This window comes from Strix aluco, chromosome 8 (assembly GCF_031877795.1).
Source record: "Strix aluco isolate bStrAlu1 chromosome 8, bStrAlu1.hap1, whole genome shotgun sequence".
Lineage (NCBI taxonomy): Eukaryota > Metazoa > Chordata > Aves > Strigiformes > Strigidae > Strix > Strix aluco.
The window spans coordinates 25,771,914-25,787,217 of record NC_133938.1 but is presented as its reverse complement, the minus strand read 5'-3'; the positions used below and the strand labels follow the sequence as shown (position 1 = coordinate 25,787,217).

The 15,304-nt window shown below is 39.2% G+C and overlaps 1 protein-coding gene across 3 annotated transcripts in view; it reads right to left on the bottom strand.

Annotated features, from left to right (window-relative positions):
- Positions 1-7,174: 7,174 nt before the first annotated feature.
- Positions 7,175-15,304, bottom strand: part of DENND1B (DENN domain containing 1B) — a 170,715-nt gene continuing 162,585 nt past the window's right edge. For all 3 annotated transcript variants that reach the window (XM_074832741.1, XM_074832742.1, XM_074832743.1), the window contains one exon: positions 7,175-14,721. In XM_074832741.1, coding sequence (XP_074688842.1) covers positions 14,176-14,721 — 546 coding nt within the window. In that variant the 3' untranslated portion in view covers positions 7,175-14,175. The remainder of the gene's footprint in view (positions 14,722-15,304) is intronic.

Sequence of the window (15,304 nt, the reverse complement as noted above, 5' to 3'; positions counted from 1 at the left end):
ATAATCTAAATTACAGTATTAAATAAGGAACATAGCTGATAGACTTTTTTAAATGGCCATAATAAAGTCCTGCAGCAGAAAGCTTGTCTCCAGATAAGAGACAGCTAAGTCTTTTTCCCAGCTGAAAATTTCTGTACTATGTTTCATTTAATGTAAACCCTGAGCCTCCTGCATGTCTCACTGCAGGACAAACCTTACACGTGTAATGTCACATAACGTCAGGAATCATGGATCAGAGGATTTTGGCCAAGTTCTTTTTCCTGTGCTACTCAATCATGTCTCAGCTAAAGAAAACTGACACCTCTGAAAACAATTCAAAAAAAGACCATCAGATTAGACGTTGTAAGTCAATAAAGTCGAACAGCAAGTAGCTGACAACACTAAAATTTTGCCTATTGCAAAACGTCACAGTTGAGTGAATGGACAGGGCTTTCATGCCCCACTGAAGCATGCACAGGCTTCAAACTACTGGCATGTGTCAAGATGCTGCAAAACCTAACATTTATAAAAGATACATCTGGTGTGTATTTATTGGGAGCAGAGTAAGGTCTTGTTTAAATCGCACACATGAATTTGATGTGGAGAGCAGGCAATACCCTATGCCTCACAGTAAAAGCATGTTTTAACCTAAACTCCTCCATCTATAATGCATGCCATGAGGTGTGAAGACCTCTTGCACATTGAAAAGCCAGAGTATAAATTATGAATCAAGGCACAGGTGGAGTCCTGAAGGCCAGAGTTCTCAGTTCAGTGGTGATTTTTCTAGATTTAGGTTCCTTCAAATTATATTTACGGGATAAAAATGTATTGGAGATTTTATATCATAACCAATTTGAGCAACTTTGTTATATTTTGACTTGGTTTCACAAAAGTTGCTTTTAATTTTTGCTTTTATCAGGCTGCGATTTCATTTCCCTGAAATCACTTGGCAAAGCAATTATCAGCAATTCACCTAACATTGTCAAATACCAGCAAGATTGACATGTCCAAATCATTACTTTAAATCATCTCTTTTGATCACAGAAAAACTACACAGGCCTTCATCTGGTTTTATGCTCTCCACAGCACTGTTTAAAGCATGACATTTTTCTCAGGACAATATTGTGTATGACCTTTCAGATTTCACCTGTAGTTTCAGCAAAAGCGCAATTTTCATTGGCATGTATTGTAATAACTAGCGATGACAAAAATGTGTGTTTCCAATTTAAACCCACTTAGTTTCATTTGGCACCTGCGCTAAACTTTACTTGGCAGTAGAAATTCAGAAACAGTGACAGCAACGTAGGCACTGGAGGAATGAGAGCAAACTGAAAGGGCAGGCTCTGCACGGCAATCTTAATTATATGTGACTGTTTGGGCTGCGAGCCTCTTTCACCTGTACGAATAGCTATTTGCACCGCAGCATGTTCGCAATGTACAAGTAGTCACAGCATAGGGCAGCCTCAAGTTAAATAGCTGCTTTCTGTCCCACAGAATAAATAACTTAATGTCTTCCATGCGGCTAGTACAAGGTATTAACAGAATTTCAGGTGTTACCCCTAAGTAATTTCACAATCTTTAGGCAGATTAGAAAAGCACCAGTCTGCAGGCAAGATGTGTGGGGTGTTTCCACATATTTTTGCCCCAAGTATAAAACAGTTTAAACAACTAAATGCAGCTTTAGCTGCTTCTAATCATCTCCTCAGCACGCAGGGGAACGATGCCCAAATGACAAGCTGTGCGCATCCAGTGGTGACAGGGCACCCTGTCTGTACCACAGCCAGGAGCCCAGGCATTATTTCAGAGTAAAAAGCACAAGGCTCTCCTTCGAGGCTGCCTACAGCAATACTGTTTGAACACCATTTCAAGCCTTGGACACAGTGACCAAGAAAGATCCACAGAAGGAGTCACCTCAACTCAGACCCCCCTGACAGAGCAGGAAAAAAGCAAACCAGAAGAGCATACAGGTGCACTGCTTTTCTGCCTTGGTGTGACAGCACACCCTCATGTGTCAGTGACCCCAGCTCTTCCTGAGATTTAAATATTTCCTTGAGCACACCATTACATCAAGTGAGTGTTTTTTAAAGTAAATCAGCAGGTTGACACTTTCATTTTTAAATGTATTAAACCTCAATGTCCAGTTGAACTAGCCCAGCGCCTAAGCTTTTTCTTTCAGAGGGATCACAGAGAACTCTGTTAAACCTGACCTCAGGGAGAGGGAGGCTCCATCAAGTTTTTGCATGAGAAATGAGCCCGAAAGAGAAGATGCAGATCTTCCTTTCAGGGGTGGCCCAGTGCCGGCACAAGCGATTAAACCAGCCCAAGAGCAGATCATTCCAGTTCAAAACTGTGGGTAACAATGACCACCAGCCAGAAAAATATGTGTCTGTGCTCAAGACCTGCATGGACTGGATTAGCCTGTGTCTGTCACTCAGTCCTGGGATGTATTTTTCTCATGTAGCTTGCCTGAGATGTAGAAATCCTTTGTCAAGTTTTCTGACATTGGGGAGAAAAGAAAGGGAAAAAACCAATTACACAAGTACTGGTCTGCTGACATTTAAAATGAGACACTGATGAGCATAAAAAAAAGGTTAAAAAAAAATCCTAGGCCAGCAACCCAAAGGACCAAAGACAAATCACAAAATAGGATGCAACTAATTAGGCTGAAATGCCAACAATGTTCAGTATATCGTTCAAAGTATCCGCAGTGTCAGACTGCTACCGTGACCCCCAGTTTGAATATGCCAAGGGGAAAATGTAGAAAAGGACTGAATCGGATAAGTTAAATACAAATATTTTAAAATGACATTTTAATTTCTACCTCACCATTTTAACATTTTCAAAATCGTTAAATGAGCATGTCGCCTATTCTCAGAGCAGGCCAAATGTCAGCTGTTTGTATGTATTATTCAGCTGAACATTTTAAGTACATAATCCTTCTCATTGCTAAACAGGTGGTATTATATTAACAGGTTATTTTCTTAAAAGGAACAGTGAATAGAAAACTGCTGATGCTATAAAATGGTATATTACTGGATGTGGAGCCAGTGCTAGTATGGAACTGAAAAAAGGTCTGCAGGGAGGATGGGAGGACCAGGTAGCCACAACTTTCTGCTGTTTCTATGACTTCTAAAGCACATTCCAAGGCACTGGGACTCAGAGTCTCAGAAGTCATCTGCCACAATTTAAAATTAAGTCACCAATGCTAAACCACTCTCTAAAAAACCTGGGCTCCAGAAGTTTTACAATGAGCACGTCAAGACTAAAACCTGAAAGTCAAACATGGTTTTTAATATTTGGCCTTTGAACATCCAGGCTAAGAAAAGCACCCTCAGCCCATCTTGAGAACATAAAAATGTTCCTCTTTATCATTTAGGAAGCGTCTCAAGATAAATCAAATGAAGTGATTTTATACCAGGATAAAAATCCTCACCTTGGAAAATATATTAGTTGAGCTATTCATAGAACTATACATACCTGAAAAACAAACTTCTGTAGGTAATTGATTCTTGTGTAAGCTCTACATGGCAGAGTACATCTTCACTGTGTCTCATCCATGATACTGAGTATTTTACAGGACTTAACAATTAAAAACAGGTAACAGATCTCAAAGGAAAAGGTTTGCAACCAAGTTTGATAGATTCTTTGCAACGCATGTTGTAGCTTTCTTTTTCAGTGATGTTGAGTGTTGGGTTTTGTGGCTGTTTTGTTCCCCATGTTTCTTCAGTGACAATTATTTGAGAAAAGTAGTCATCCTGAAAAAAGAAAATTAGTGGAGCAGCACACCATCAGGAACCTGGCCCTTCGACTTTCAGGAGGAATGTGAAATAGGCAGCCACAGAAAGGAAATGAGATATGGCCCATAGCATATCCAAATGTGCTTCCCAAATTTTGCTTTTAGAACTAGTACTTGTTTACGTTTCATACAGAATTTGTAACAGGATTGACAGCCTCTGGGGTTTTGAAGCTTAAGAAGCTGCTAGCATTTTTCCTGACTGATGATCTGCAGACTTACTCTGCTTTATCTGAATACCAGCAAACCCACAACATCACTTCAGGCATTGCTTTAGTTTTGTTTTTTGTTGTTGTTGTTATAGCTTGTCACATCAAATAAAAAATCTAAATCCATTAATTTGATAAGTTACTTTTCCTTTTGTGAACATGAGGTTAACACACGGTGAGTTCTAAAAAAAATGAAATGCTTTGTCCATCGTTCAGCTGTGGCTGCAGCTGCACTGTGTAAAAGTATCTTGCAAAAGCAATATTCTCAGCTGCTTTTGAAGCACAACCAATCAAGAAGTTACTAATGAATAGAAGCATTTATGACTTCTCCTCCTAAACAAGTCCCCAACAAGACAGTGCTTTGAGTTGCATTTTCCCCCTCAAATGCCACAACTCTTAACAAATGTGCCAGCTTTCGTATTCAGGGTGCCTCCATGTGACTGGTACACCAAACTCCTCTGAAGTCATATTTCAGACACTTGGTATAATTGCATTGATAGGAACAGAGTTCTGCTGTAGCATCTGTGTAAAATTTGCCAACTTAACTCAGACTTCCTCTTTTTCAATCCTTTCCCATGCTTGGGTTTGAAAGAACTTACTGAACTGAAACATCTGTAGAAAGCAAGCTGCAACCGCACTCTCAGTGCCCTGAGATAACAAACTAAGGAAAGCAGGCAAGCTTAACCTGAAAGATTATCATACTTACTCACTCCTTCTGCAAAAATTAAAGGCTTCTACGTTTTTATAATGTCCTCCACTGGCTCATAATCTGGACCTATGACAAGAAGTTCATTGTCACAGCTATCTTTTTAATAGCTGAATAAATGCGGGCACGTCTACTGTCGAAATGAAGAAATGACTGCAAGGTGTGCTATGCTTAATCCAGCAGTGAAGATCCCTGCACTACCAGTCTTCACAGTTTGTATGACTCTGCTGGCTACAGTAAGCTAGTACAAGTCTAAGAGCAAGCGTTAAAAGCACACCCTCAGTGTTCTGTATGAACATGATTTGTAATCTTTTCATCAGTTGTGGATTGAATATATCAATATCGAAACCAGTCTCCATGGTTTGTCTGCATAAGATATCAAAATGCTTTTAATTTAGAAGAGTGAATCGCAGATCATATTATACTGCATAGTCATTTAATGTCAAATCCTAACTGAATTATAGTTATACACTTGCATAAAATGACTCAGCAAAACAACTACATTAAAAAGCTAAGCCCTATCTGATAACATATTCATGATGCGTTACTGTGGTACATTGTATTGGGTTTCAGTGGCAGGTTTCGGTAGCAGGGGGGCTACAGGGGTGGCTTCTGTGAGAAGCTGCTAGAAGCTTCCCCCATGTCCAACAGAGCCAATACCAGCCGGCTCCAAGAGGGACCCACCAATGGCCAAGGCTGAGCCCATCAGCGATGGTCGTAGCACCTCTGGGATAATAGATTTAAGAAGGGGGGAAAAAACCACCTCCGCAAGAGCAACTGCAGCCGGAGAGAGGAGTGAGAACATGGGAGAGAAAGGACTCTGCAGACACCAAGGTCAGTGAAGAAGGAGGAGGAGGAGGTGCTCCAGGTGCCAGAGCAGAAATTCCCCTGCAGCCCGTGGTGCAGACCCTGGTGAGGCAGCTGTGCCCTGCACCCATGGACGTAACGGGGTAACAGATCTCCACCTGCAGCCTGTGGAGGAGCCCACGCCAGAGCAGGTGGATGCCTGAAGGAGTCTGTGACCCCATGGGAAGCCCACACTGGAGCAGTCTGTTCCTGGAGGACTGCACCCTGTAGGAGGGACCCACACTGGAGCAGCTGGTGAAGAACTGCAGCCGGTGGGAAAGACCCATGTTGGAGAAGTTCGTGGAGGATTGTCTCCTGTGGGAGGGACCCCACGCTGGGGCAGGAGAAGAGTGTGAGGAGTCCTGCCCCTGAGGAGGAAGGAGCAGCAGAGTGAGGTGATGAACTGACCACAACCCTCATTCCCTGTCCCCCTGCGCTGCTGGTGGGAAGGAGGTAGAGAAACTGGGAGCAAAGTTGAGCCTGGGAAGAAGGGAGGGGTGGGGGGAAGGCATTTTAAAATTTAGTTTTATTTGTCATCACCCTACTCTGATGTGATTGGCAATAAATTAAACTAATTTCCCTAAGCCAAGTCTGTTTTGCCCATGATAGTAATTGGTGGTTGACCTCTCCCTGTCCTTATCCTGACTCATGAGCCTTACATTATATTTTCTCTCCCCTGTCCAGCTGAGGAGGGGAGCGATACAGCAGCTTTGGTGGGCACCTGGCATCCAGACAAAGTCAACCCACCACATGTGTTGTGTCGCCTAAGTTATGAATAAACCTATCTTCGTCTTCATTCCTGATCACCACTGAAGCCAAGAGGTGCTTTCTGCATCAGCCTCTCCCCACCAGCAGTGAGAAGGTGGGAAGGCAGGCACGCCACCAGACGTGCCCATGCCCAACAGAGCCACGCAGCCCAGCAGTGCCACTGGGCACCAGAGGGGCTGGAGTCCAGGTGTGAGAGGAGCCAGGAAGAGCGGGTGGTGTCAAGACCAGGACTGCATGCTGGGGGCTGAAAGGTAAGGTCCCAGCAGCTCTCAGCAGCACACAGTCTGACCCTTCAGTCAGATCCAATTACAGCTACAGGAGGAAGCTAGGCATCCCTCTTCCCTCATGAGCAGTATCCTCAAAACCTCTCTGATACTTATAATACTTGGCTTAACAGTACAAAATACTTGGTGATATCATAATTATTATTTTTTTTTTAATATCCAGTGTTAAAGGTTCAAACCATAGCACCCACCAGTTATTACTACTGTACCTTCTACATGCAGTTTCCCCTTAATATCTCAATTTCTTAATCTATAAAATGAGGTAATATGGGTTTTGGTAAGAACTTGAAGATCTACAGATCTGTTAAACATGTTTAACAAATAGGCATGATTACCTAAGATTTTTAAAAGAAGCAAAATATCACTGGAATTACAAAGGACATCAGCATTTAACTTTTGTACTCTATAAACAGTAATTAATAAGAAAACACGTTCAGCTTTCTCTATATTTGAGATACTAAAATGATCGTTCAGTGGAGAAAAACTTCCAGCACAATACAGTATCATTGTGTTATTTTAACCTTTTTGCCTGATAAGCATGAAAATGCTATTCAGATCAACCCATCAAACAAGAACCTGCACCACCCAAGGAATTTTGATATTGTTAAATTTTATTTTATAGCACAGTGTTGGGCACTTTATGGTAATGTGGAGTTCACAAAAAACTTCCACTGACGCCACAAACTTGGAAGGAAAAAGAAAAAAACAAAATACACCACACATCACAGCTCATCTACTACATCTACACAGTGCACTATTGACAGTAGTCTAAGGTCTGATTACAGTTCTTGAGATGACTTTGAACAGTAGTCCAGAGGGTGCAAAAGCATGGAGTGAATTCTTAGATTTGGTTCTAGTTTTATTAAAGGTCAGTAACTAACTAAGTTTTTAAAACTGTTAGGACAATGCTGGTTGTTTTTAAAATCTCCGAAATATTAAAATGATCAATAAAACCTCAAAACATCCTGTACTTCATGCCCTTCTTATAAGTATCAAAGGCTCACAACAAGGACATTATCAGGAACGGTCTTCAAAGGTCACTAAAAAAACATTCTGAAAAAAAAAATCAGAAGCATTGGGATACATAATGTTGCTTTGTTCTGTGTTGAGGCATTTCTCATCGTATCTGACACAGATCTAAAAATAACAAATACCAATTGTCAGTTGGCTAAACATGTAAGCATTTTAAATTTTTCTTCCTCCTCAAAAATCGTAAGGTAACAGACATGATGTGCTTGTGCATAAGCTGCACCAAGACTAGCTGTTCCACAGTGCTTTATTGCCTCATTCAAGTATATTAATTTAAAGCAGTTCTCAAGAGAAAACCAAAGGTTAAAACAAAATGTACATCAATATACAAAGAAATTAATTTACAAAAAATTAAAAGGATACTGGCAACATTAGTAGATATTTTAAGTAATGACTTATGATAATTAGGGATATCACAAACTAAATTCTTAACACATGTGGTCATCACCATGAACTCTCATCTCATTGGTGGTACTGAAAAGCAATGCTTAACTCCTTATCTTTTTATCAATGATAAACAAATGAGTAAATGATAAAATAAACATCACAAATTCTAATATTTAACCTTACTTCAATTTAACTGGGTTATAGTTTTAAGAATTACCTAGAACTACTGGTATGAGAACACTGGCTTAGGCCTTATTATTTCCATAGAATGTGACATCCATAATCATTCCCAGTCATTGGAAATATACATTTGCCTCATTAGAATATATTCTTCATGTTTTTATCATACAACCATATTTCAAAGCTACATGTAATTTTACACATTTTTGAAAAATACCATTTCAAGAATCTGCTTGAAAAGCAGATGTGCACTACTAAATTATTGTGAAACAAGGAGAAATATTGCACAAAATTCACTGAAGATTTGAAAGTCAACACATTTCCCCCCACAACCAAGTAGCTCCCTTATTTTTAACAGAAACAGAATGTCAATTCACACAGAAACATAACAAACTTGAACTCAACTTATTTTTCAAATGCTAATACTGTTACTGGACTCTAAATACAAATGTCGTTAGTATTGACCTAAGTAATAGTACAAATTAATTTGAGTACCCTTTACAACAGTAAACCTTGGAGTAACTTCCAACTGTGTTATCTGCTTTATAGTCCAACCCAGCAGAAAATGGCAATGGCCCTGTCAACTGCACGGATGGTGGATGGCCCTCTAGACTAAGGTGGCTGTGGACTCATCAGGCAACTCTATTTAGAAGAAGTTTAGCAGCTTCCAGGAAAGGCCTATCAAGTACTTTCAATTGGCCACTGACTAAAACTGTAAAACAGACATTACAAAGTAAATCAAGGAAGGTTTTGCACAAAAAACCCATACCATCCCTTTTCCATTCCTTTATTTTCAACCACCCTCAAGATCATGAATTCTAGACCAGCTGTGGTCCATGCTCTTGGGGCGAAGATGAGGACATGCTCTATTCAGCCCAGATTCTGCTAACAGGTAAACAATGCTTGGCAGAGACATACACATCTAATAGCAGCAAAGAAGTCAATGAAGACAAATCAAATCACCATTCATACTGGTTTTGCTGGTGCATTTATTTCTACATTCATTCTCCAAAGATTTACCACAATACTATGGGAACAGACAGCTTTCACCATCCTGAGCTTTGCAATAGGAAGCTGCTTGCCTCATTGTATTAGCCACATTTGTTTAGCCTGAAATTTCAGGCTGTTGGGAACATGCTGGCTGAAGTCTCACAGCAGCTAGACTAGAGCCAAGAGAGAAGATGCTAACTCCCTTGGAAATAAAGACCACCCTTGACCTCTCCCTGCGGAGTCCGGGAGGTCAGTGGTTACGGGGCTCCTTTCTGCAGGACAGAGTACTACAGTCAGTATTACACAGGGGGTGCATTTGCAAAAGGGCCTCATGCTGGCACTTTGATTATTGCATGAAATGTTTCTTCAATTAATTACATGCATAGAGAAAAGAGTTTAGATGCTCCTAGCAATTCCATTGGACAGCTGCACCAATGAAAGATTGTTCTGTAGGACTGAATAGATTGACTGTAGGTGGAGAAATTGAAGCTGTTTTAAAAGCCTGGCTTAACTGTTCTTTTGCCTTGACTTTACGTCATTTACAAGAACACAAGGTTGTAAAATAGCTCATTCTACAACCTGAAAAGACATCTAAAACAGATTTTTGAGATCTAAAACACTCCTCTAATAGATTGGGTGGGATTTTCAAAAGCACCCAGCATGTGTCTAAAACTCCGGCTGAAGTCTGTGTTACAATGCCTGAGAGGGGACTTCGGCCAGCACAGAGAGTTTCTGATGACCCCACCCGAACAGCAGCAGTATTACTGAAATGCTAAATGACAATGAAGGGTTCAGTCAACAAGTTCTATGACAACTTCTACAACTACATTTTTCCTTCAGAACAAGTCTATTTTTTTTTGAGCTACATGATGCCCAAATATGTGGGATGGAAGAGCAAACCACTGCCTACTCTACACAGACTTCCCTCTGCATGCATAGAGGGTAGGTAGGGATCACCTTTGCGTCCACAGTACTGTCCTTCCCTGAATATCTTGCACTGTTTTTCACATGTTGCATCTCTATACACATGGATGGGAAGGCTTTGACTGGGACAACATATTATCCATTCTGCAAATCCCACAGGGGATTAATTCCATAGGCAGTATTACTTTTGCCTACATAGCTGGGTTGGAATCACTACAACTGAGATAGAACATTAAACAATATCCTGAAATCTGGATTTCCTCATAGTTACTATCCCTCATGAGGACTCCTGGGCTCCTGCTTCACCACACCCCACTGGAACAACCCAGGAATCTCTTTCTCTTTCTGCTGCCCTTACTGTTTTCCTCCCAAACCAGATGAGTGATACAGCTCATTTCAAACAGACATCTATGCAAAACAAACTTGAAGATATTAAATTCAAGTCCTAGTTTGACTTTCTACATTAGAAATTTGTTCCTATGTGTAACTGATCACAAAGCTTAATCAAATAGCCTGATACCTCCCTTAAACAGGAGAAATGGGAAGATTTTTGAGATCCTGATGAAAAGAGATGCCTCTGAAGACGACCACAGGAGCTCTGACTGAGCAGAATTCAGTCCTCAGCAGTAGCTGGTGATGAATATTGATGATTTTCAGAGACATTAGAGGGACTTCCACAAATAAAAAGCATACAAGTATAAAACTTGTAAAAAGCACTGGACCTGGACAATTTATCTTAATATAGAACCCAATGTGGTAATAAAAATACTGTATACATAGCCAATAAACAGTTTTATATTATCACAAGGACAGAGAAAAACAGTGTTGAACTGGAAATAGCAGTTTGGACTCTTATCTATTTGGTAACTGGTAATTCTGTTTAAATAAGGCACAAATATTAGCCTTTTTAAAAGATCACTGATAGTAAGCGGAAAAGATTCTGTAATATTACAGTTAAAACTGTACCTACAGTTAAATTCAACATAGATATAAGACTGACTTACTTTTGAACCCATACAAGGTTCAAAACCAAAAAAGACATACTATTTAATGACTGTAAACACTCTATGGGCTCTATAAATAATAAGGAAACAATGTGGCATAAACACAGTAACTAACATTTTGACTGAAATAAAAATAATTCTAATTTTACCTTCCATCTTTTAGTTCATCAGTTTACCTCTTTTCAGCCTGCATTTTCACTCAGTGAAACAGTGAATTATTACTACAGTGCCTCAATTTTGAAAGATTCCACTATCAAACTTTCAATTTTATGATCCTTATAACAACTATAAGAGTATCAGCAGCCTCACATGGCTTCCATATTTTTTCCACAAAGGTGAGAATGGGACAGTCTATGTGATAATAGGAGTTCAGTGCCCAACTCTCATGTAAAGCCAGTAAGATTTATTTCATCATAGAGGCATTTTTGAAAACCATTTTCTGGCAGCATTCCTGGACTTATGTGTTTGATGGTTTTGAAAGTAATAATGGCCATAATTTCTGAATTTTCTATTTTTCTCCTTAGGACATTAATACTGTTTATTATCTTTACTAAATGAAGAAAACAAAACATCATCTTAGATGGAACAATGGACAGAAACAGCATGTCAAATGCAGAGGAAAAGAAAAGGTGAATCTTGAAATTCTTGTCGACACAAGGCATGCCAAGGGCAGGAATGAGAACAAGTGAGAAGCACTACAAGAACAAAAACCTTTGTGTTGCCTGTTTTCTTACAGACACACTTGGCAGCACTACGTTTGGGTAATGTTTAATACCAGCAAAGGAGAAAAAAGCCCTCTACGGAGTTATTAATACCATCTCTAATCAAGTATCAATGAGGTTGGTCTGCAGCTTTCTCATCTAAACAGCACCTGAGCCACCTGGTGTGACCCACCTGGAAAGTTTAGAGTGAAGATTTTAAATAATTTTTATGATACTTTTTAGTTTTAATAGTGCAAAATGTTTTGCCAAATAACATTTTTATGTTACAAAAAAAAATCCACAACATAGCATGCTGATACACAAGAGGAAACCAAAGGATAGATAAATACTTTGAAGTACAGACCTCTGGACATACAACCTTTAACTCTTGAATACTGAGATTCTCCAGCAATGCAGACTGAGATGCCCTCAGATGTGTCTGTAAGATTTGCGCTTTTACACCTTTTACCTTCATTGTACTAATTAAAAAAATTAATTCTGGAGGCTCATCCTCAACGACAAGTACTGGCCCAGCCCTTCTCGTTCTGGAACAAGCTGAAACTTTTGCATTAACAAAGCCAAGGTCTCATTCTACTGGTAAAGCATCTCTTTGGTAAAGCATCAAACATTGCCTCTGTAATGATATGGATACATTCCCTTAGGTCAGCTGCCTGGTAATAAAGCAACCAGAAAAAAACCTTTCCATTTGTGTTAGCTAAAAGGAAAATTAATTCATAAATCTCAGTGTGGCAACTGATATTAAACTTTGCTACAAACTACTATTAAGATATTAAAGCACAATCTGATCCAAATACTGACCTCATAAACATGCTCACTCAGGCCTATACTGAGATTAAGACTAACGTTCATGCCAAAGAGGGAAAGAAATAAAAAAGGTTTCTGATGTGAGTTTAGAAGACCAGGAAAGGATTCTTCTCAGACATGTTCATTTTATACCCGTGTGTTACTTCTGCCAACTGCATCACAAATATCCTTCAAAACTGACAATTCCAATCTGCTGAAACTTACTTCATGCCTGTCCTGAGCTATTGTGGAGGACAATGTATGTATTGTAAGGTGGAAAGGTGGAAAAAGAAATGGACAGGAAAATAAAAAAAAAAAAAAAGGAAAGAGCTGCTACATTTAGCAGCAGAATTTTCAGACTTTAAATATCCAAATATTTCTCTGGAAAGCTGCCAGGAGGAGGACAAATGCTTGTTCTAAAGAGAATATACATCAAGTCCATTTATTCTCCTTCATTGAATTTAGAAAGAGATTTTTGGTTGTTCAACTTGGCTAAAATGAGAGTTGGATACATGCAGTCTCAAGCTGAATCTGTAATTTTAGTTTTCTAGTGTTACAAGTAATTTTCAGTCATGACTCTTTAATAATTTAACTAAATAGGACTTCTAAGTAACAGTAATTCAATCTACCTTCAAAAAGGTAGCTACTAAAAATGGAAAGACAATAGTTCAGAAGAGGCACAAATTAGTTTTCAAACACTATGGAACTGCAGAAAATAAAAAAATAATAGAAATCTATCAATTCCACTTACACTTTCCTTTCTGAAAATTTTTAGGTGAAATAGTCTACCTAGGGAAACTGGGTAATATATCTTTAAAGTGTCTTAGTTGTAAACAGAAGTTAATAAATGTCACATTATAATTCAGCACTTCATGTACTTTACAGAAGAGAGAAAAGTATGCGCTACCTTTTTGAAGTCTGGAAGACAGGGCCACAGTTTTAGTTTGGAGTAAGTTCCAAGATATATTAAAAAGAAATTCCTTAGTCTAAAAAAAGTTTCCTTTTCGCCCACCTTTGCTGAAGCAAATTCTTGCCATGGAAAATCATTATTGCTGTTTTGTGGATTTGCATTCATCTTCTAAGATAGTTAAACCTCCTCTCAAAAGATTAAGGCAATTATTATTCATTACAAATATTAACATTTGTACATTTCAGACAAATCAGATTGCTTGGTTCATTTCATGCTAAATGGGATTAATATAGTACCTTCAAAACCTGGTTATCTGTTAGGTGATACCTTTCCTGCTGCTCAGAGGAAGCAAATGCTAGGAAGCACCATACACCTGCTGTATTTTTAACAGAGACTAACTAGTACCTGATTTAAGAGTGCATTCATATTTTTAGTTCCATTTTGTGGACCTAACTACAGCCAACAAATGAACTGGGTAAACATAGAAGCAGATGTCCCAATGGCAGAAAATGCATACTCAACTGAAGAGAATTATTTTTATAATCGAAGATCTCATTCCTTTTTCATCTTTTGGTTATCATGTTATATAGAGTTATATGGAGTCCTGAGTAGCCTCCCTTTAACTTCTGATGGGAGTCAAGTTTCTCTTCTCATAGTTTTCTTACGTTTTATTTCCACTGCTACTGCTGGATAAGCTATCCTTTGAAATATTTAAACCACAGTGAAAAGCAGAACTCAGTTTACATAATGACACCACTTCTTCGAGAAGTCCACCCTCCTCCGGAGTTTCATTTCCTTCCTTCCCATCTTTCTCCCAAGGGACCAGAATGGATGGATGTTGAGCAAGACTAGCTGGGAGCTGATCTCCTGAGGTATTGCTTAGTGTTTCATTCCGCTTTGCATACTTACAGGAAGAATAACCTGCTCTGAAACTTTCTAGAGAAGCAAACTGGGCACTTGATTGTACTGGAGATGGGGATGTCATACTAGTGGTGTCCATCTTGTCAGTAATAAAGTCACTACTTTCTTCTTCCAGCCTTGAGAGAGATTCTCTATGGCCACCAGAAGAAACTTGCTTCCTAGGCGATGGAGGGAGCTGCTTCCCATGGAGGACACTGTCATCCTGACCAAGGTTCCACTCTGCTTGATCATTAGCACTGCTGCAGAGCAGGGTAAGATTGCTCTCACTAGGTGCATTCGACTTGTTCTGGAAGAAAAAACATGTGTTTATAGCTAATGTCACAGGAAATGTCTCGACACTCGCACTTTTGAAACAAAAATAATGTAATGGATTTTCTGTGCTCCTAAATCATGGATCACCTTTGGGATTCAATGTTACAAAACAACAATCCGAGAAACAATGTAAGGTCAAGTGTTTTCACACTTGCTCACCAGAACACTCTGTCTCTTATCCTAAGGATCACGTTCTGCACAGTAAAGGATTTCTGTCTCCCCTATCCATTCAGTCTTTGCACAAGCAGTTTTGACAGTGAACAAAGAGCACACTTTGCTGGTTTGTACCCATAATACGAGAAGGAGCTGGACTAAAAGTAAAACCAGATGCCATTTCCTCTTTGCTTCAGTAATTAATTATACCAACTTTCAATATTAAATTTTTTTGCCAAACAAACAAAAATGGGCATTTTATTAACGTGACCCCTGTGTGACACTCATAATATAAAATTTTACAAGCTTTTTAAACATTTGCATCAGAATTAGCTGTTCCAGTAACGAACCTTCTGCTATCAGATCTCTTTCAGCAAAAGTAAATGTTGGACAGCTGATATGAG